At 46.0% G+C, this 22,742-nt stretch overlaps 1 protein-coding gene across 1 annotated transcript in view; it reads left to right on the forward strand.

The window, feature by feature from the left end:
* The window catches only part of pkd1a (polycystic kidney disease 1a), a 69,569-nt gene extending 47,504 nt beyond the window's left edge, over window positions 1-22,065 (forward strand). The window contains exons 26-56 of the mRNA XM_069720516.1: window positions 864-1,185; window positions 1,284-1,500; window positions 1,758-1,917; window positions 2,011-2,154; window positions 2,313-2,457; window positions 3,349-3,726; window positions 3,882-3,970; window positions 4,444-4,759; window positions 5,730-5,907; window positions 6,075-6,339; window positions 6,431-6,626; window positions 7,804-7,974; window positions 8,058-8,201; window positions 8,282-8,492; window positions 8,578-8,704; window positions 8,888-8,998; window positions 9,091-9,140; window positions 9,508-9,722; window positions 10,971-11,049; window positions 11,146-11,261; window positions 12,495-12,697; window positions 13,967-14,161; window positions 14,261-14,400; window positions 14,684-14,814; window positions 15,078-15,183; window positions 15,322-15,447; window positions 16,099-16,270; window positions 16,371-16,661; window positions 17,437-17,571; window positions 18,333-18,659; window positions 18,807-22,065. Of these exons, the coding sequence (XP_069576617.1) occupies window positions 864-1,185; window positions 1,284-1,500; window positions 1,758-1,917; window positions 2,011-2,154; window positions 2,313-2,457; window positions 3,349-3,726; window positions 3,882-3,970; window positions 4,444-4,759; window positions 5,730-5,907; window positions 6,075-6,339; window positions 6,431-6,626; window positions 7,804-7,974; window positions 8,058-8,201; window positions 8,282-8,492; window positions 8,578-8,704; window positions 8,888-8,998; window positions 9,091-9,140; window positions 9,508-9,722; window positions 10,971-11,049; window positions 11,146-11,261; window positions 12,495-12,697; window positions 13,967-14,161; window positions 14,261-14,400; window positions 14,684-14,814; window positions 15,078-15,183; window positions 15,322-15,447; window positions 16,099-16,270; window positions 16,371-16,661; window positions 17,437-17,571; window positions 18,333-18,659; window positions 18,807-19,784 (6,438 nt within the window). The 3' untranslated portion in view covers window positions 19,785-22,065. The remainder of the gene's footprint in view (window positions 1-863; window positions 1,186-1,283; window positions 1,501-1,757; window positions 1,918-2,010; window positions 2,155-2,312; window positions 2,458-3,348; window positions 3,727-3,881; window positions 3,971-4,443; window positions 4,760-5,729; window positions 5,908-6,074; window positions 6,340-6,430; window positions 6,627-7,803; window positions 7,975-8,057; window positions 8,202-8,281; window positions 8,493-8,577; window positions 8,705-8,887; window positions 8,999-9,090; window positions 9,141-9,507; window positions 9,723-10,970; window positions 11,050-11,145; window positions 11,262-12,494; window positions 12,698-13,966; window positions 14,162-14,260; window positions 14,401-14,683; window positions 14,815-15,077; window positions 15,184-15,321; window positions 15,448-16,098; window positions 16,271-16,370; window positions 16,662-17,436; window positions 17,572-18,332; window positions 18,660-18,806) is intronic.
* Window positions 22,066-22,742: the final 677 nt, after the last annotated feature.

Genomic DNA, 22,742 nt, shown 5'->3' on the forward strand with positions numbered 1-22,742 from the left:
GTCCGAACGATGACAAGGAAGCAATTTGAAAGACAAAACAGTTGTCGAAAAGAACAACATTTAAATTCTGAATACTTAAAGAATACTGAGGTGAATTATGATATCCAGTATTATAATCTGACAGTAACACGATGCATGAATTCATCTCTCAGCATCATCAAAATATATTTCTTACCTTAGTTCATTTTAGAAAACAAGCAGTTCAAGGGAATATTTCTGAGAAATCCAGAAAAGAATCAAATGTGACAGTTTGAAATGACATCTTAATGCTGCTGCTGTTTTTGGTTTTATCCTCATTTCAAGGTAGAAAGTCTTTAATGTTTCTCATGTCTGCAAGCTAAATATGAAGCTAAAGGCCACCAGCAGTCAGCTGATCTTTGCATGAAGTCTGGAAACAGGAAGTAAACTAAAGCACTAATTAACATATGTTATCTGGTTTGTTTAATCTGGACAAAATCGTTTAATCTTCTTTTAACTCTCAACAACTGAATATAAATTATATTTCCCAAAATGTTGAACTCCTCTTTCATAAATGTCCTGTGATGTTTGTCTTCTTCCCATCAAAGCCCGTCTTTCTTTAATCAGCTGCTCCACCGCTCACATTAACGCTGCGTTACAGCCTTCTTTCTCCACCATGAATCATTCATTTGTGTAATTGCAGCGCTCGTCACTGCTGGCTCCAAATATTTAGTCTGAATTAAGCTCATTAAAGTTATGCAAACAAATTCATAAATGAAGGATGCTGATGGAAGCTTTTAGGCTGGCTAACAACTGCTCATTTCATTTATTAATGGCTTTGTATCTTTAAGGAAGTTCCCAAACACAGCTTTCCATCACTAAAACTGTGCGTCTCCGTCCGTCAGCGCTGGAGTGCGATGACGCTGCAGAACGAGACGCTGGTGCTGGACGCGTCCTCCACCACCACAGGAAGTGACGGCATGAACCTGGTGCTGCGGCAGGGCGTCCTGCGGCTCGGCGACTCCTACAACTTCACCCTGCACGTGACCGACAGCAGTTTAGACGGTGAGGGCGCCGCCTCCATCACGCTGCGCCACAACATGCCCCCGGCTGGTGGAGAGTGTCACCTGAGAGGCGGGGGGGAGGCGGGGGTGGAGTACGGGGATGGAGACGGGGAAGGGTGGAGGATACGCACGCTGCTGGACCGAGTCCACTTCAACTGCTCAGGTAGGAAGACGTTGCCGGCAACATGACGGGATTCTGTTCCTCTTGCTCATCAGCTGTTTGTTGTGATCATTTCTTCTTCTCCACCCCTCCCCCCGCAGGTTACAGCGATCTGGGGGTGTCAGAGTCTCCCTTGGTCTACAGTCTGCTGGTGACGCGCTGCAGAGAAGACTACTGCGAGGACTTCTGCGTGTACAAGGGCAGCAGTCCGGAGCACTCGGCCTTCCTGCCTCCGGGCTTCAGCCCCGGCCGGCACCGTGTCGCGGTGTCCATCACCGTGGAGGACCACCAGGGAGCCGCCATCACTGCATTAAACAAGTAGCTCCATTTCTACTCCTTTAGTTCAGGCAAGCCGCAGTGAGGCCGATTAAACCAGATTCAGTCCTTCTGTCGTCCCCTCAAGCCTCTACATTACTAAAACATTTTAAATGGTTCAAGAAATCCATGTTTTGTTTTTTTAAACTGCTGACTTCTGATCTTCCTGGATTTAGCAGCAACTCCTGTAAAAGAGAGGAAAGCCTGTGCATCACTGTCGTGGTCCAAATATATACTCTTTGTTCTGTGTTGGTGTTCAGGTCCATTGAGGTTGTGCTGCCAGATCCTCCTCCTGAGTACAGCAGTCTTCCTCATTGGCTGTCTGAGCTGACAGACACCCAATTAAAGAAGCTGCTGGAGCAGGGAGACTCCCAGAGAGTCCGAGAGCTGTCGCTGGCTCTCATCACGGTCCTCAACGAGGTGAGAGAGGCCCAGCTGCCCCACATCGATTAATGCAATTATCCATCTAGTGACATATCAGGATTACTCACATCTGAATTTACGTTCTTCCAGTACGAGCAGACCAGGGAGTCGTCGCTCGGTGAGCGCAGTTACAGAGTCCGAGTCCGCAGCAACATCACCAGAGCTCTGACTGCTCTGGACCTGACGACTGTCAGCGACATCCAGCAGACCTCCGGCGCTCTGGCACAGTGCACGGTGAGCAGGGGGGTGGGGGGTGGGGGGCAAGAATAAATGATCAGGTGTGTTAACTGTGTGTGTGTGTGTGTGTGTGTGTGTGTGTGTGTGTGTGTGTGTGTGTGTGTGTGTGTGTGTGTGTGTGTGTGTGTGTGTGTGTGTGTGTGTGTGTTTTCCAGGCGGTGAGTCGAGAGTTCATCTGTGAGGAGTGTCAGAACAGCACTCTGAACAAGCTGGAGACGATGCTGGAGATTCTGCAGACGGACACCAAGCAGGGAACCGTCACACCGACGGAGATCGCAGATAACATCCTGAACATCATGGGTAGGAGAGAGCGTCGGTGTCTCTGTGTTTCCGTCCTCACAACAGAGGAATGCTCACTGCTGTTACTTCTAACCAGCCTTCAAATCTGGACATTATGGTCTGTTGAAGCAGAACTTAGTCTGAAAGCATCTGCTGTAGAGCTACTACTGTTTTTTTAATGAGGTTTTGATGAGTCGGCACCTGATGGATGATGGAATCAGATGACTGATCTGCATTAAGGATCTACTGAAGAATTTCACTTTTTCCCCAAATATAAGTAACAGCGGTATGAGATGCAATCACAACACTTCTACACTTCCTTTTGCTCACATCAACACCTGACATTTTGCATTTAGGATTTCCCTGTGGACTTGAGCAGACAGGGCACCTTAAACATTCTGTTGAACCTGTGACATCAGCAACAGACCACAAAGTGCTTCAGCGAGGAGTCAGACTGTCAACACGAGTTCTGCTGGGATGCTCTGAGATGACACTCGGGGTCTCCAACATGACAACATGGCTGCTCGCAGCCAGTTTCTTCCCCTGCAATGATCGTTTCACTCCGTCACTTCCTTCAGTTCTCCAGAATCTTTGCACAACATGTGACATCAGGTCCTGTCATGAAAACATGTAACACAGGTGCTCATGTTGATCAAGCTATCTAACCTGAAATCCTCCGTGATGAAGGGTTAGCATCGCGCTGCTCCACACGCATTACTGTGCTGCACGCAACAGCAACAGGAGCCTTTCCACTGCACCTCGTCTTCATCTAGAACAGAGAAACACTGAACACGAAGACCTTTGAAGGGAATAAGTTTGACAACATGATGTGAATCCTAAAGAAGCAGTTGCATCCATTCTGGAGAAAACAAACTCCAGCTGTAAGCGTGTCTCATCTCCTCCTCCCTCCAGGTGATCTGATCCATCAGGTGAGCCAGTCAACCTCCCACTCCTACCTCCAACCTCCCTACCTGGATTCCACCTCACTCCCCTCCTCCTCCTCCTCCTCCTCCTCCTCCTCCTCCTTCTCCTCCTCCTTCTCCTCCTCCTCCTCCTCTGGTGTGGAGCATGGAAACACTCTGTTGGATGCCTCGCCTTCATCACTGGAGCCGCATCCTCTGCGTGTGGCGGCCAAAGCTTACAGCCTGTCCTCGGTCCTCATGTTGATCCTCATGCACGCCCGCGTGCTCAACGAGGAGCCGCTGGTGCTGAGAGGAGCTGAGATCGCTGCCACTGGAAAGCTGGCGGACCCCCAGAGTCTGCTCTGCTACCATGGCAACAACAGTCCAGGTGCGCTCCTGTTTTCACTGTCATGAGTTGATATTTCTGTAGATGATAACTTTAATCAATTCATAATCCATAGAAACATAAACAGCACTGAGAAGAAAAATGTGCATCAGGACAGTTTCTGACAGTGTTTCATCTTTTCATCTCTTTATTTGAAGAGTGCCAGCGCTTCTCCATCCCCCGAGCTTTCAACAAGAGTCTCGGCAAGGCAGCCGCAGGAAACAGCATCATGCAGCTGCTTTTTCAGGTAACATCAGAAAACATCTCAGATGATGGAAACTACTAAGTCAAGTACAAAAGTCTGCTTTTGAACTTTCTCTTTCAACTTAAAGAAGGTGTCAGCGTGGAAGCTGCTGGCGGAGCGAACGCGCTCTGAGCTGGTGATACCGGACTTTTGGAGCAAATGTGGATACTAATATTAGAAAGTAAAAAAACATGTGGCTATCAAACACACAGATATGTAATTTATAATGTCAAACATGAAATCAGTGCAATGAGACAGTGAACTTCACTGTGAATGTAATAATTATGAATAAATATAATAAATGGCACAATTTCTGAATGACCCAAAGCGTCTGTTAAGGCAAATACAGGCTGTTAAAATCATCCAACCGAGAAATCAGTCAGAGACTTGACTTGTTTTTCAGTTATTTTTAGGTTTTTTTTTAGCCTTTTTCTGTTTTCAGATAAAAAATAAATCCTCCTACTGGTTCTGCTCAGGTGGAGTCCAACCCCTTCCCCTTCAACTATGTGGCCAACTACACCGTCTCTACCGAGGTGGCCTCCATGGAGTTTCGCACTGAAAACGGGACTCAGATCCCGATCTCGGGACTAGATGACAGTCTCGCCATCACCGTTGCCATTAACAACGGCACCAGCGGAGAAGTGGGCGCTGAGGGTTCTGGTACCGGAGGAGTCACCGCGGCCGCAGCGGTCAACATCAGCCACTGTGACTCTGTGGTCGTCCAGGTCAGCGCAAGAAACACCAACAAACAGGCTGGACTGTTTGTGCAGCTCAACTTCACCTCCGTGGAAGGTGAGCTCTCATCTCGTCACAAACACACAGCATGTCTAGTCCAGCTGGACACACGGACAGGAAGGCTGGACAGCACAACACACCACATATGACTTTCTAGTTTTAAAATGATGTGTTATGAAAGCGTTTTACATTTAGCAGCAGGGTTGGACTGTAATATAAGTAACCTTTCCCTCTTTCCCCCGTTTAGTTTATTTAATATTCTTCTATTTTTACTTTATAGAATGTGCATTTTTTTAAATTATATTTAATAGTTTTACTACCTTAATTTTTTATTGTCATTTTTATTGCTTTCCCTCTGAGGGATTAATAAAGTATCTATCTGTCTTTATTATTGTCATTGGTTGTTTAAATATAAAAAAAACAAAAAACTTTGCACTATTGTTTAGTTAGTTTTAATTTAATTATACTATTCTATTCTATTTTATTTCATTATATTTATTGTATATACTGTGCATTTTTATATTTAATATTTTTTTTACTGTTATTTTATTTATTTCCTGTATCTATAAATGCTGCTGTAGCGGGGGAAAAAATCCCCTTGGGGATTTTTACTATTATTTTATTTATTTCCTGTATCTATAAATGCTGCTGTATCTATCTAAAAAATCTATCTATCTATTAATAATCTATCTATCTATCTATCTATCTATCTATCTATCTATCTATCTATCTATCTATCTATCTATCTATCTATCTATCTATCTATCTATCTATCTATCTATCTATCTATCTATCTATCTATCTATCTATCTATCTATCTATCTATCTATCTATCTATCTATCTATCTATCTATCTATCTATCTATCAATCATGTGTCCAAGCAGCAGTAATTCTGGTGTTAGTGAGCTCCCGAACTTCCTTCTGTTTTACTGTTTGGAACCATTTAATTTATCTTTGATAATTTTGGCTGTGTTTCATTCCTCTAGTTGCTTTTCTCTTTTCTCTTATTTTTCTTTTCTTCTCCAGATCCGAGAGCGAAGGACAAAAGTGAAAGGTCTAAGGAGGAGCCATACATCAGCGCCTACCTAGACTCCCACGAACGACCCAATGAGTTCAATTGCACAGAGAGGAAACAGATTTCCCTCAGTATGACCCGAGGACAAGATCTCGATCACAGGAAATACACCTTCTTCCTGTCGCCAGAGTAAGAGCCCGGTTCAATCTCTGCAGTGGAGATCAAACATGCTGAACATGCACACAGTTTATAAAGATGGAAGCAGAGCTGAATAGAAATGTTCAAACCTCCAGGTCTTATTACTGTAAATATTGTCTCCAGTATAACTCCAGCATCGCCTCTGTCCTGTTGCACAGATCCTTTGACACCACTCTGGACTACTTCATCAACGTGAGCACGCCCTGCAGCTCCAACTCTGCAGCTGCAGGTGTTCGTCTGGAGGTCGGGGTGTTTACCTCTCTGTGTCAGTACTTCAGTGAGAGTGAGAAGCAGTGGAGGACCGATGGCATGGTGCCGCTGGCAGAGACCAACTCCAGCAGAGCAGTTTGCCGCACCAGACACCTGACGGCCTTCGCTGCTGGCCTGTTTGTACCAGCCAACGCCATCAGCTTCATACTGCCGGTCAGCATCACACACACACACACAGACACACACACTCACTTACTCTTTGTGTACGTGCACCAAAATAAACTCCAACCATTCCCTCCTTCAGGAGCGTTCAGGTGCACCGAGCCTGGTCGTGCTGTTGGTGTGTGTATTGGGTTTACTAAGCTACGTTGTGGCGGCAGCCATCTTGCACAAGTTGGACCAGCTGGATCTACGCCGGGCCGGTGTGGTTCCACTCTGCGGCCAAGACGGACTCTTTAAGTACGAGATCCAGGTCAAAACCGGCTGGAGCCGAGGGGCAGGTGAGATACAAGTCTTTGAACTGTACTGACCCGAACAGAGAACAACAATTTAAAAACAAGGAAAAAACGAATTCTTTAGTGTAGATCGAGATACATAAATCAAAAGAGGCAAACTGGGTAAGAGAACGAGAAACTAGAGAGGCAGGAGGAGACATGGAAGTTCACCACAAACTACAACCACCTGCCGGTAGTCTGCTTCTGCTAAGTACTCAAGTTATCATGTACATGCAGGTTGTGTACATGCAGGTTGTGTACATACAGGTTGTGTACATGCAGGTTGTGTACATGCAGGTTGTGTACATACAGGTTGTGTACATGCAGGTTGTGTACATGCAGGTTGTGTACATACAGGTTGTGTACATGCAGGTTGTGTACATGCAGGTTGTGTACATACAGGTTGTGTACATACAGGTTGTGAACATATAGGTTGTGTACATACAGGTTGTGTACATACAGGTTGTGTACATGCAGGTTGTGTACATGCAGGTTGTGAACATACAGGTTGTGTACATACAGGTTGTGTACATGTAGGTTGTGTACATGCAGGTTGTGTACATGCAGGTTGTGTACATGCAGGTTGTGTACATACAGGTTGTGTACATGTAGGTTGTGTACATACAGGTTGTGTACATGCAGGTTGTGTACATACAGGTTGTGTACATGCAGGTTGTGTACATGTAGTTTGTGTACAGGTTGTGTACATACAGGTTGTGTACATGTAGTTTGTGTACATACAGGTTGTGTACATGTAGTTTGTGTACATGCAAGTTGTGACATTTGTAGAGATTTCCTCAAGACATTCCTGAGATATCGCGTTCTGGTGGGAAACGAATGTGAACTCAATAGTGACCTTTCACCTTTGACCACCAAAATCTTATCAGTTCATCCTTGGTATCAAGTAAATGTTTTTTCAAAGTTTAAATAAATGTCCTCAAGGCATTGTTGAGATGTCGTGTTGTGGAGAACCAGATCTCGATGCTCATAAAGGAGTTAAAGACACACGTTGATGTTCTTTCTTGGTTGTAAAGTCCAAACTTCTGGTAATTGCTGTAATTATTTTAACCGCAAATCATGTCTGTCTACAAATGAAAGATGTTGAGAAGGTTTAAAGCTGCTGTCTGTCTGTCCGTCCGTCTGTCTGTCCGTCCCTCTGTCCGTCCGTCTGTCCGTCCTGCAGGCACCACGGCTCACGTGGGGATCAGTTTGTTTGGTCGTGCGAGCCGCAGCGGACACCGACATCTCGACAGCAGAGGAGCTTTCGCACGCAACGCTCTCGACATCTTCCACGTGGCCACCGACGCCGGCCTGGGCAACGTCTGGAAAATACGGATCTGGCACGACAACAAAGGTACAAACACACCGCGGAGACGTCATCACGGAAAATACACCGAAAGCAATGTGTTGTAACTGCCGCCTCCTGCCCTCCATCAGGTCTGTCTCCAGCCTGGAGGCTTCAGTACGTCCTCGTGAAAGACCTGCAGACAGGAAGCAGCTACTACTTCCTGGTGGAGGAATGGCTGTCCGTTGACAACGAGAGAACGGACGGACGGGTGGAGATCGAGGTGGAGGCCTCAGGTATGAAACAGAAATGGGAACCCGTGTAACAAACGACCGGTGACGCCGCCGGCCGCTTCACTCCATCGCATGTGTTTCAGAAGAGGCTGCGCTCCGTCAGCTGCCTCGCCTGCTGCGCTGTGAGCTGCAGAGGGCGCTGTGTGACAGTCACCTGTGGCTGTCACTGTGGGAGAGGCCCCCCCGCAGCCCCTTCACCCGCCTGCAGAGGGCCACCTGCTGCGCCGTGTTACTGCAGCTCCTCCTGTTGGCCAACACGCTGTGGTTCAGCATCGTGGTGGACCACAGATTCAGGTACACGCATGTGTGTGTTCTTCTGTCTCGTCTCTCTGTCTGTGGATTTCTAGCTTATTTCTCCATTTGAATGTTGTTCGTGCAGCCCGATGGCCGTGTCCAGGGTTTCTTCATTGAGCGGCGAGACAGTGGCGGCGGGCGTGGTGACCTGTCTGATCATCTACCCGCTCTACCTGCTCGTCTTCATGCTCTTCAGAATGAGCCGCAGCAAGGTAACGCACACCTGAGCAGTTTCAGTCCGTCTGCACAGGCCAGACATGGAGCTGAACATTTCCTGTGTGTGTGTGTGTGTGTGTGTGTGTGTGTGTGTGTGTGTGTGTGTGTGTGTGTGTGTGTGTGTGTGTGTGTGTGTGTGTGTGTGTGTGTGTGTGTGTGTGTGTGTGTGTGTGTGTCAGTGTGTGACTGTGGAGCAGGTGCCACCACAAGTGGACCAAGAGTCGGTGGAGATCGATGACTTCCTGGATAACTCCATGGCAGGAAGCTCCTTCCTCTTTTTTAGCGGCGAGGTAAATCAGCTGTGGGAAAACATGGTGCTATTCCCTTGTGAGCTCATTAGTCTGTTTATCGATGCATTTATTCATCCATCTCCACTTCTCAGACCAACTCGGAGGACACCAATGTGGATCTGCCCACTCCATCAACCAAGAGGTGAGCCGATCTCCTGCCTTGGCTGTTACCTTTCATAACACGTGATCCACTGGAAAACTAATGCCAAGTGTAATTTCTAGTTGTCGGACGAAGTCAGGATAAAAAAGAACAGAAGAATAAAGAGCATAAGAAATCAAAACAAAAGGAGAAATAGATTATAATGTGTAGTAATGTGCTTTAAAAGGGACGAGACAGATTAAAACCGATTTCATATTTGCCTCTTGAAAGTGAAATGAGCAAAACATTTTCTTTCTCATTACCAAACAACTATAAAATCAAAATCCTTCATTTTCTCTGTTATTAAAACATCATTATTATTCTATGACATGTGCTACTTTTAACAAACATCCTCCCGCTGTGGATCCAGTGAGGAGAGTTGGGGCGGGACGGAGGAGGAGCCGGAGGACAGGGACTGGCCGGAGCTGTTGAGCGACGTGTCCGTGGTGGGAGGGGCGGGACACGGGGCGGGGATGCCCAGGCTGAAGAGGGGTCAGGGGAGCAGGCACCTGGGTGTGGACATGACCTTTAACCCAGACGATGAGGAGGGGACCGACCAGCGCAACAAGTACTTCACCTCTTCAGGTAACCAGAGCAGGAAGCTGTTCGTGTTGAAACAGGTGTTTAAACTGACAGCAGGTCTTCTTTAAAAAACAAGTTGAAGTTTGATTTCCAGAAGTGTTTTACATTTCCTCTCGTGTGCTGCAGGCAGTGATGTTAATTCAAAAATATTCAGGAGACATTATACTGAACCAGATTTAACTTACGATGTAACGCTCGACGTAACTCGCGACGTAACTCGTGACGTAACTTTCGACGTAACGCGTGACGTATCTCCCGACGTAACTCCAGACGTAACTCGTGACGTAACTCCAGACGTAACGTGTGACGTAACTCCCGACGTAACTCGTGACGTAACGCGTGACGTAACTCCCGACGTAACTCGTGACGTAACGCGTGACGTATCTCCCGACGTAACTCCAGACGTAACTCGTGACGTATCTCCCGACGTAACTCCAGACGTAACGCGTGACGTAACTCCCGACGTAACTCCAGACGTAACTCCAGACGTATCTCCCGACGTAACTCCCGACGTAACTCCAGACGTAACTCGTGACGTATCTCCCGACGTAACTCGTGACGTATCTCCCGACGTAACTCCAGACGTAACTCGTGACGTATCTCCCGACGTAACTCCAGACGTAATGCGTGACGTAACTCCAGACGTAACGTGTGACGTAACTCCCGACGTAACTCGTGACGTAACGCGTGACGTAACTCCCGACGTAACTTGTGACGTAACGCGTGACGTAACTCCCGACGTAACGCGTGACGTAACTCCAGACGTAACACGTGACGTAACTCCAGACGTAATGCGTGACGTAACTCCCGATGTAACTAGTGACGTAACTCCCGACGTAACTCCCGACGTAACGTGTGATGTAACTCCCGATGTAACTAGTGACGTAACTCCCGATGTAACTCGTGACGTAACTCCCGATGTAACTCGTGACGTATCTCCCGATGTAACGTGTGATGTAACTCCCGATGTAACTCGTGACGTATCTCCCGATGTAACGTCTGATGTAACTCCCGATGTAACTCGCGACGTATCTCCCGATGTAACGTCTGATGTAACTCCCGATGTAACTCGCGACGTAACTCCCGACGTAACTCCAGACATAACTCCCGACGTAACCCGTAACGTATCTCCCGACGTATCTCCCGACGTAACGTGTGATGTAACTCCCGATGTAACTCCAGACGTAATGCGTGACGTAACTCACGATGTATTCCAGCATCACTCTGACATCAAGTCGCTTTCTCTCACAGATGAAGATCTTATTAAACACATTCTGGCAGACGGACAGAACTTCTTCCCTCAGGCCGATGAGAGCGAGATGGCTGACCTGTAAGTGACATCATGTGACTGATGATTTTTGTGTGTAAAAGTCAGAATTCATCAGAATCACTTCAAACATCGATGGATTTGGTTCTTCTGTCTCAGGTCAAGTATTTTTGGAGATAAGACGGAAGTGATTCTCCTGCAGAAGCTGAACGAGCCTCTTCCTCTAGAAACGACCAGGAGGGACCCACCGAAAACCGCTTTCACCTCCAATACAGGTGTGTGTGTGTGCGTGTGTGTGCGTGCGTGAGTGCGTGTGTGCGTGAGCGTGTGTGCGTGTGTGTGTGCGTGCGTGAGTGCGTGTGCGTGTGTGCGTGTGAGCGTGTGTGCGTGTGTGTGTGTGTGTGCGTGCGGAGTCTGTGCACGATAGACTTACCCAACTACCGGTTGAGTCTCATGCTAACTTGAATGGGTATAAAGAATTCGGTCATGTGGCTCTTGTGGACTCTTTAATACTATTTCATTGAGTTGAATTGATCAAATTCTGGTCGTGAATCGATTCTTTCTACGGTGGTTGTGACAGTCAATACAAAATGTTTCCCCGGTGACGGAGTAGGTTACAGCAGAACTATGACATAAGCACATGTGGACGGTGTTTTTCTGATTACGTTCGTTGGCATGAAGGAAAAGAAAAGTTCCTCATTCCAGGTTCACATTGGCGACACCCAGTAAAACTTCGAGACTCGTTAATAACGACAGTTGCTGGTCATCTCAGTAAACAAGAGAAAATGGCAAATAAGTATATTTTCCTTGGGTAAGAATTTGATCAAATAACTGCAGGCCCTGTTTGGACTGTAAATTATATGCAGGTGCAAATAAATTAAATCTTAAATACTGTCACAGCAGCAGAATAGTTGTAGAAGTTCTTCAAACTGGGCTTTAAAAGAGCCTGCTGAAGTGTAAATATTCTCCCGCTGCTCAGCTCTGGTTGGATGAGCGACGCACGAATCACCTCCCTCAGTGTTTTAGGAGACTTGAAGTTCTCATTAAGTAGAGAGCAGAGGTGGAGGATTACTTCTAGGAAGAAATGATGGCTGAGCTTTAAAGTGAAACCAGAATATGAGCATTGTGTTTCCATTTTGCTGCTGGAATGTTTGATAAAACCAACAAGTCCTTTGTTGTGAGCAAAAAAGCAAATTGAAAAGGGTCCAAAGGTTTTATGACATAATTTATTCTCCTTTAGGGAAATTGATTTATTCACTTGTAACTTTAATAACTGAGAAGACTAAAAAGAAAAGAGTCTTGTTGATTAAGTAAAAAAGAAAGAATTTTCTTTTGTGAAGTGTGAAAAAGCCTTCAAATACATTTGCATCCCAAAAGATATTTAAAGTACAAATATCTTGCAGTTAACTAATTAATACTGTGAATTAAAAACAGAAACTCTCACCCGGTCTTTTTCTTCGTATCTGCCTCTTAGTTCCTGATGATTGTTGTTTGTTGTCCGTCCCCAGTGGTGACGGACGTGTGTCGTCCCCGACGGTTCCCTCCGTGGTGTGGATGCGCCGCCCTGTGGGGCAGCTGGGCGGCGATCGCTCTGGCCAGCGGGGTTTCCATTTGGGCCGGCCGCGGCTTCAATCAGACCGTGGCCATGATGTGGTTAATCTCCTGCTTTGCCAGTTTCTTGTGTTCCTGCCTGCTGTTGGAGCCAATTAAGGTAAACACACAGACAATAATATATATATATATATAATCTGTTCTAAATTCACATCATATTGCAGATTGTTTTTTCCATTCAAAGCTGCACTAGTCAATAATTTTTTTGAAAGGTGTCACCTGTTGTGACGAACTCACGGAATTATAACCATTTTCCGCAGGTCATTAGCATTTTAGCTAAGTGTCTTAAGCTGCAATACCAGCGAGTGCCACTAGAGGTCGGCTCCAAAAAGCCTCCGGCTCCATAGACTCCCATTCAACTTCTCTCATCAAATCCAAAGTGAATAAAATGTGTCCATCAGTTATCTTGGTGTTGTTAGCTAAAGTCACTCCTTCTTCTTAGTTTTCTGGAGGTCCATCTGAAAATAATCCCTCATTCATTAGAAAAGAAGATTCAAGAAGACCTGTTTTTGGGGGCGTGTCTGTTTGATTGACAGGCCTGTGGTGCAGTCAGGTTACAGCTATCGGTGGGCGGGACGTCGTATCGTCAGGTTTCCGATCAGATCTGTCAGATCCACCTCTGGCTCCTCCCCCAGCTTGTCCAAATATGGTCACTTCCTGCTACAAACCGCTCCGAACTAGCAAAGATGGTGACGGACAGAATCTGAACTGGAGGCTTCATAACGTTCACAAACCAACGATGACATCACTGATGGTTGATGACATCACTGCTGGTTCTGATTGGTTTGGGTTCAATCTCTCCAGAACACAGTTAATGAGTAAACTTGATTCTACTTGTTTTGAATCAAATTAAGTAAAATCATAAAAATCAAAGCATTTATCAGCTGAAGAGCCAGATATTTCCCTGAAGAGTCTGTAGTCCCTAAAACGAGGTCAAAGTAGAGCTGATATTGGATTTGGCCAAAAAAACCATCTCCGGCTGAATGCAAATGCTGTTCTGTATCTGCCGGGTATGAAAATTAGTAATACGAACACATTTACCTGAACAACTTTATATTATGTTTACACCTGACTGCAGTGCACTGAAGTGTCCTAAAAAATCAATAGATGCAGGTTCAGAGAATGTAAAATCATGTCACTATTGAAACATTCAAGATGAGTTCAATGACAGCTTCTGAAAAGCTTTTATACATTTGATGCACACATTCAACATTTCATGAATTCCCATCTGACATCGTTCATGTTGAAACTTTGTAATCTCATTTAAAGTTTTCAGATTTTCTCTCCAGCTCATCAATCTGAATCAAAATGTATTTTGGGTTTAACAGCTTCTTTCTCGAGCTAACAGCCTCCCGTCTCCGTCCTGCAGGTGTTGTGTGAAGCTCTTTATTTTGCGCTGTGTGTGCGCCGGCTGCGCCCGGAGGACCAGGACGTGCTGGTGGAGTTCCCCCGGGTGGAGCGAGTGGTGCAGAGGGTCCCCAGGGTGAGACCACCGCAGGGCTTCGCTCTGTCTCAGGCCCGACACCAGGCCCGCAAGGTCCACATGCTGCACACCATGCTGAAGGTCAGCGAGCAGCAGCGTAGACACGACAAGCTGTCTCGACATCGCTCATCTTCACCGGACCTGTTGTTTCATAACAGAAGTTTGCTTTCTCCTTTTCAGAATTTCCTGGTTTACGTGTTCTTCCTGTTGGTGGTTTTGCTCCTCAACTACTCGGACTCGGCCAAAGACACACACAGCCTGAGACTGCGCACTCAGCTGCAACGAGCGCTGCACACACCTGAGTACCGCGACATACGCAGGTGCACATCAGAGATCCTGAGTATTGTGGTGGTTTTAGCTTCATTTTTGTTTTAAATCGACCCGCCTCTGTTCACGGTGAGCTCCTCTCATCGGGCTCCTCAGCCTTCACCTGAATGTCTTATTTCATTTCAAAGCCCAGGAGAACCCGTGAGATCCAGCTGTGTCCAGAACTCCTGTTTATTTAACGAGTGTCTTTTAGTCCACTGTAGCGTCTCGCTGTGCGCACACACATCCTGTAAAATGGTCCTTGCTATGTTTGACAGCAGTGTGTGTTTCTTTTAGCCGAGATGATGTTCTGATGTGGCTGAATGACTCTCTGTTGCCACGGCTACTGGATGACACCGCCCTCCTGAGAGACACGGGTAGCGTGGTGCTCGGCGCGCTGAGGCTCCGACAGATTCGTGACACGCAGGGTGAGCCGGCTTGAAGTCGTTACCCGCGTTGAACTCAGAGAAATCTTTTAGAGCCTCATTGATCTGACAGAAGTCTGTGCACATGAATATTAAACGCTCTGTGGAGACATGTTTCTTTGTGTTTGTCAACCTTTCAATAACAGTGAGTCAGCCACATCATATTTTTCATGTTATTTTCATTATAAAGTATGTTTTGTATGTTATGTTTGCACTATTTGTTTCCAGGCACTCGTTTAATCTTACAGAAATCACTTGTTTTCCAGTTGCCGATGGTTTCAGGGCAGGAGATCGAGCACCTGTTTGGGGAGAGAGCTCGGTATCATCTCCGACTAAAGACGTGGAGCACGTCACAGCATTTGGTGCTAATTGGTGAGTAAAGTATTCAAACCAGCTGTTATCAACGCTGGCCGAGTAGCTTCCCGTTCAGATTCTGTGTTCTTGACGTGGTTTTCTTGGATGTGTCATGTTCTCTTTTTCTCTCCTCTCCGTCCTCCCACGTTTTTCTAGGGTGTGGCGTCCGGGTCAGACGGGGGTGTTCAAGAGCAGCGATGTGGTTCAGCAGCTCAACAGAAGTCTGGATGAGGCCTCGTCCTCCTTACAGCAGCTGCAGCAGCTGCACTGGCTCGACCACAGGTAGGGAACACAGCACGACAACTACAGTAAAAACAAATACAACTTCTTATGCTTTGCCAGATATTTATGCGAAGGTCAAGACAATACAGTCAATAAAGAGTTAAATGGAGATTCATATTTATGCTTTTAAAAGAGGCTCATTGAATTCATTGACCAGGTTGCTCCACCGTCCGGGGGCCAGATGTACGGGACTGGAAACTGGGCTCCATGTGCATGTGCAAACTATTTCACAATGATTTGAATAAAACAGAACCATGCACACGCCTGGCTTTAGAAATCTGAAATGGAGTTTTATTGTCCCTGAAGTGCAATTTGTCTTACAGCCTGTTGCACATAAAATTCAGTAAAAACATCTAACGTCAGAAAAGAAAGAACAATCTAGTAAAGAAGAATGTGAGCTTGCTTTCAGCAGGTTTTTCTGAGGAGGGTGACTGATGGCATTAATCCTGTTAATACCACATTAGGTTACAGATATTCAGAAGGGAGAAGTCAGTAACAAAGATCGATGTTGGGCTCTTCACTGCTTTTTGTTCTTCATGTAAAATAAAACTTCCAGGGATGGAAACACCTGGGTGGAATATGATGAATAAAATATTAAAGTTCACCTGATCTCATCATAGTCAGATTAAGTGTGTGTTTCTGTGTTCACAGGACTCGAGGTGTGTTTGTGGAGTTCTCGCTCTACAACATCAACACCAACCTCCTGGCAGTCTTCTCCTTCTTCTTTGAGTTCCCGGTTTCTGAGCGTGCCCAGTCGAGCCTTGACCTCATTGTCATCACTCTGTGGCCAATCACAGGCCTGGACCTGCAGCTCCTTCTCATGGTAACCCCTGGCAACCAGTCTGACATTGTCAATAACACCTATTGACCCTTAAGCTATGGATTATTTCCAATGGTAACATGTCTGTTTCCCTGTTCTTCAGATCGTCCTCCTCGCCCTGGTGTTGTACTTCCTGCTGCGGGGTATTATGGGCTTCCTCCGAGAGGGCTACAGCTACCTGCTGTCAGCCTGGAGGCTGCTGGGAATCTGTAAATTGTCTCTGGCAGCGTCCGTGTGCGGGCTGCACCTGAGCCGCTGCTCAATGGCCAAGCAGCAGTGGGCGTCGTACCTGCAGCACCCACGGGATGCCTTCACGGACTTCTACCCGCTGGCCAGGCAGAGTCAGATGTACACCGTCATGTCTGCCTTGCTGTTGTTCATACTAGTGCTCAAGGTGAGAGGGACTCAGAACAAGGCTGATTAAAACACATATTACATCTTATTTATTGCATCTTGGGTCTTATTCAACCTTTTCTTTAATAATAATAATGCTTTACATTGTTATTACAGAAATCCTATGAAAAGACAGAAAACAAGATTTTGATTTTGATTTGTTTTCTATAGCAGCGAACAACAACATCGATTCTTTCAGGGCACAAACTACGGCAGAGAAAAGATTGGTTGTTTCAGTCGGGCAGCTGGTCCCTAACCAGGATCTGAACTGCTGCCTATAACTCTTGAAACTTAAGAAAAGTCACATAAATCACTGGCAGGTTGTTGACACAAATATTATACTGTACAATACAACATGGAAGCAAGCGAAAATCTTCCAGCTGTGTCTCAAAAGAAAGAACAGAACACATCTGCCTTTTTATAGCAAAGAACCTCATCAGGAGTTACGCAATGGGCCTTTTTTAAGATGTTACACAAGATGTTTAAAAGATAATAAATAACATCTGGCTTTATATACGTAAGCATGTTTACGAAAGGATAAACCAATAAATTGCCAAATGATTATGGCAATTTTTATTTAAGGTATCACCTGATATCACATGATATCACCTGATATATCACCAATCACAGACACAGCATCCCTCCTGCTGATCTAATGGAGCAGCATTTACAATCCGTCCAATCACCCGCTGACATGTTGACTGATGTGTGATGGCAAGTCAGCATCCTTCAATTATTGGTCTGTCCCCCCCCCCCCCCATCCCCCGGTCATGCAGGCGTCCCACCAGTTGCGGTTCCTGCGGGAGTGGGCCGTGTTCGGCAGAGCTCTGAGGCGCTCCGTCTGGGAGCTGCTGGGAGTCGCAGTCACCATGATGCTGCTGCTGCTGGCTTTCTCTCACACAGGACACCTGGTCAGACTTCTTCTACACACACATGTAAACTTGTCACCATACGCAGCATCCAGCTCCATGACCTCCATGACCTTGTAGATCTCCGTCCACCCACGAGTTACTTCAGTTTCATGGATGTTTTCTTTTCCTTTGTTCGGCTGCAGTTCACTTTCAGACTGTTTTCAAGAATCCTTCACTTCAGCTCCAACTGCAGAATACAGCTTTGTCTTCATTGTTTGAAGGACTATCGTAGCAGCGGTTCCAGCTTTACTGCAAGATGACAACATTTGTTCAATATTTGAGTTACAGTATGAAATATAAAACTAGAAGAAAAGTCTCAGGTGTGGGTGTAACAACAGTTTTAAACAAGCACTTATTTTTTATTTTGTCATTTTTTATATAACTATTATATTCTATTGAATTCTTTCTTTTTGAGATAGCTGAATCATGATAACTAATAATGAGTCACCTTTTGTTATGACAACAGCAATCCCTTTATTTTTTCCAACTTCTGGTCATGAATAAAGACCGTTCCATCGGTCCATCAGCTACCAGAGACATTTAAAATGTTAGCTTCGCTCAGGTCACCAAGCCGAGAGCTGCTGATCATTGCACAGATTTTTACTACCTTTAGATGAGAATAACTGCAGCTTCCAGTCAAGACTGAGACTATTTTATTAGCCTATAATAACATCTACTGATCTTATTGTTCTTAAATCGTTGTTTTACACTTCAAATCTTCTCTTTGAACTGACGAGAGGAAACCGTCTTCTTCCCTCCAGCTCTTCCACTCGGTACTGGACGGCTACAGCAGTGTGATCTCCGCCTGGCTGTCTTTGTTGGGGGCTGGCGGGCGTGGCCTGTTGTCACGGCGTGCCGCCTGGACTATGACGGGTCCCTCCAGCACCGTCTCCTCGCTGGTGTTCCACACCAGCTTCGCCGTACTTCGGCTGGTGCTGCTGTGGTTGGTCACCGCCGTGTTGCTGAGGAACTACCGGCGTGCGCGAGCCGAGCTGTACCGGCCGGCCGTGGACCTCCAGGACTACGAGATGGTTGAGCTGTTCCTCAGACGGCTCAAAATGTGGATGGGACTCAGTAGGGCCAAGGAGGTACGTGTCCTGGTTCATTTCTACAGCGGCTCTGGCTAATTCCTGCAGCATTTTTTTTTTTTTTTTTCTAGAATACATGTATTTCTATAGAAGATTTCAGTCTTATATGTAGTATTCGTGAATATATACCCCCTTTCATCCTCTTAGTTTCGTCACAAAGTGCGTTTCGAAGGCATGGAGCTGCCCCCGTCCCGTTCATCCTCCACCAGTGACTGTAAGTCCCTGTGTTTGCCGCCTCTGGACAGTCCAGACTCGCCGCCCACCCCGGACAGCGTTGATGCCGGCTCGGAGGCCTCGTGGCGCCCGGCCTCCTCCAGCCCCTGCAGCCTGACAGAGGCCCCGGGCATCGGCCTGGGACTCGGGCTGAGCCTGGGGTTGGGGCTCAGCCCTGGAGTGGTGGTGGGAGGTACCAGCTGGAGGGAGAGGGCGGAGACTGAAGCCTCTCTGAGGAGGCTCCTCCCCACCCTGGACGCCCTGCTGCAGCAGCTCGACCGCGTCACCGGAGCAACGGAGGATCTTTACCACGTTGAGTGTGTACTGGAGCGAGCCCAGAGGAAAAGGAGGCGTAGAGGGAGACAGAGAGGAGATGATGGTCAGGGAGGAAGGAGCGAGTCCAAACCAAGAGGGAAGGTGGAGAACAAAGACGGGAGAGAACGGAGGAGCAGCAAAGAAAAGACCAAAGGGAGCAGGAAGGGCAAAAAGACCAGTAAAAGTGAACTTCCAAACGAATGTGGGAGCGCTGCTGCCAACCCCAAAAAGACTCCTGTGGCCACTCCTGTTCCCTTTTTAAAGTCCAGACCCAGCTCCGCCTCCACACCCCCCCCCGCCCCTCAATCATCAGCCAAACCCTCCGTCAGTGCACCTCCACCCACACCAGTCACAGACGCGTCGTCTGCAAACACTCCCTCTTCCCACGTCCTGCCACCCAAAACACCCGCTGCCCCTCCATGTACCCGAGCCCCCACCTCGTCCACCCCCATCACCCGGGACTGGGAACCTCCCACGGAGAGGGACACCCTCCCATCCTCGAGCCTGTTCAACCACCCAGCTCACACCACCACCATCCCTACACGCAAGAGGAGACTCAAACCCCCCCCCCTCAAAAACAAGGTGCACCCAACTTAAGATGCCAAATCTGGAGGACTGTGGAGAGAAGGACAAGCAGAAGGGAAAGTGGGATTACAACGCTGGGTTAAGGACGAGAGGAGGACAGGGACAGCAGGTCTGGTCCCCAGGTGTCCCTCTCTAAACCCAGGGACAAGAAGGAAGACAGAGAAAGTCAAAGGACAGAGAAGAAACGAGAAGAATCAGAGAAGTCCTTTGGGTAAATGAAAGATGAACAGACAGTTGCAGGTTTGTAAGCAGATCCGTCCAAAATCCCGACTCAGGTCTCAGGAGAAGGAAGGTGCAGGTCGCCGGTGCCGACTGAGCAGGTTAGGGGGAGAAAAGTCAACCGTGAAGCCAAGAAAATATTCCTATCCTCATTTCCCACCAGTCCAAACTGACCCCTGACCCCACATGACCCCGGAGGTCACGTGAGGGTCGTTGACAGGAGCCCAGAAACGTGCTCAACACAATGAACTGAAAGCAGAATATGCAATCAGTGGATCTCAGAAAAAAAAGTGTTGATTTCTCAGTTATGTCGTCTGTCTACATGTTGTTATATTTGATATTTTGGTCACCATGGGTACTTGTGGCCTGTCCTAGTCCTGTTTTATGAACCCACTTTTTTTTTTTTTTTACATTGCAGATATACGCACATGCAGGTTTATGTACACGTATTGCAATAACACTGTAGACACGCGTCGGCAAATGGAACACGTGTCGTACACTTCAGCCCGCTGAGGTACGAGGAAACACACACACACACACACACACACACACACACACACACACACACACACACACACACACACACACACACACACAGACACAGACACACACACACACACTTAACGCTGTTGGCATCCCAGCAGCCACTTCTTCAGGGTGCAGGTAAACCGTCCTCTCACCAGATGTGCAGAGGGATGAAGAAGAGACAAAGATAAAAGGGAGGTAGTGACAGGAAGTGCTTGTGATTGTAGATACAAAATACAAAAACAGGAAGGATTTACTAAATATTTCTCCCATATAAAGCTATAATGACCCGTCTGATTATCGTTGTTACGTGTGTTTATTTTGTTGTTGTTGTTGTATTCAATATGGAGGTGATTTAAAAGCACTTTTATTCTGATGTAGATTGTTTATTTTGGTTTTTTTTATGAGGTGTGGTGTAAAATAAGCTCGGTATCCAAACCAATAGGGAAAGCTTCACTCATACTGTATCTTAACTATAAACGTCGCCAAAGCTTTTGCATCATTTATGCATCCCGAGTTTTACCATGCCAAGTAACTCATTCGTTTTTGTACTTGCACTTTATTCTCTAATGGAGCTGATATCCAACACCATATTTAACTGTCATGTGTCAAAGTTGTATCTTTACAGCTACATTGTAGAAACATCCTAGTAAGTATTATCAAGGTATTGAAGCAATAGCTAGCAGCTATTTGTACATTTGTCTGCTCGTTGTAACGTTGGTTTTTTGTCTTATTTTGATCAACATGCGCACTTCCTGTGTCCAGTGGGCAGATCTCAGGGAACCCACCTTCAAACCTGAAGAAAAATCTAAACCGGGTGCAAAGCAATTGTTTTCAGAAAGAAACTTGATAAGTTTGGAAGTTTAAATATGTCACATTGAACACCCGTCATGCTTCTTCCTGATCTCCGTTAGAATCAGAAAGTTTTACTTGGTTGGCTTCATGGTTTCATTTTAAGATATGAAGGAGGTTATACAGTTATTAATGGGCATGTTACACTCTGATTTAGTCCCCATTCTCCTATTTTACCAGCAAGCACCATGATACAAAATGTTAACACCCTGAATGATTTTATTTTGAAATCTCCTCTAATCCATTTCCTACCTAGTAAGTTTCAGAAAATGTCTCAAGTTTAGAAGTGACCCATCTTTTTCCATGTGTACATTTCTGTATATATTGTTGCTTTATGATGTATATATTTTTGCTTTTCATGATCAGTATTGTTTGTGCTAGAGAGACCAATAAGTAGGTCAAACTCCAAAGTTTTACATTTTTCCTGGTCTAACTGAAGCCAAAGCTATTCAGCAGCGTTCAGCAGCAGCTGGCCTGATCTTCCCGCTCTGTGCGTAACGACGTCGTGCCAAAGCCCACCTCTGTCTTCTCGCTGTCTTCTGTTGTACGCTGCATTTTGGTATAAAACAGTGTTACAGGTTTGTGTCTCAAAACATCTGTGCGCTTTGTATTAGTAAGTCGTATCTGTATTTTGCAGTTGTAGCACTTCTCATGCTTTTGCACTTGACAAAGTCAAATAAAGAGTTTGACAGCTAAATGGTTTTGATGTCACTATTAGCATCTCTAAAATACTTTTCTCCTGTGCTTTGTTCGGGTATTATGGTCTGCTGTTGAGTACCTATATCTTGTGCTGCTTTAAAACCACTTTAGGGAACATTGTACACCGACCAGCCAGAACATTAAAACCACTAACAGGTGAAACATTAAGTAGAACACAGCAGCCCAGTAATAAATCCTCCCTTCATTAGGATTATAATGTTTGCTTGGTCTTGAATCTGATTGAGAGGTGTTGATTTATTTTAATGGTAGCATGTCGTCTAAAAAGTGGAAAAAAAGTCACACTATACCATGTCGTCCAAAATGTCATAAAAATGTCATACATGTTAAAGTTGAGCTAAAGTCTGTAAAATAAACCCAGAGAGCAGCGCGACTGAACCGAAGCAGTAAAACTGGACCGACAGCTGAACAATCAGATCTGTAAAGTCGAGCTGCAGATTCAGTGATAATTATGTCATCTGAGACATCGTTATAATAATCACAATTATAACTGTTTTAACTCGGACATAAGGGTAAGAGGGAACTTTAATTCATTTGGGGAACAGGAAAAAGATCAATCACACGTTTGCATCATATTTCATGATTGCTTTTTATTCCTTACACGCATTTCCACACACACACACACACACACACACACACACACACACACACACAGTG

The sequence above is a fragment of the Brachyistius frenatus genome, unplaced genomic scaffold (genome assembly GCF_029030835.1).
Source record: "Brachyistius frenatus isolate BFR_SWC_R1_liver_20210118 unplaced genomic scaffold, ASM2903083v1 Contig_243, whole genome shotgun sequence".
In the NCBI taxonomy this organism is placed as follows: Eukaryota; Metazoa; Chordata; class Actinopteri; family Embiotocidae; genus Brachyistius; species Brachyistius frenatus.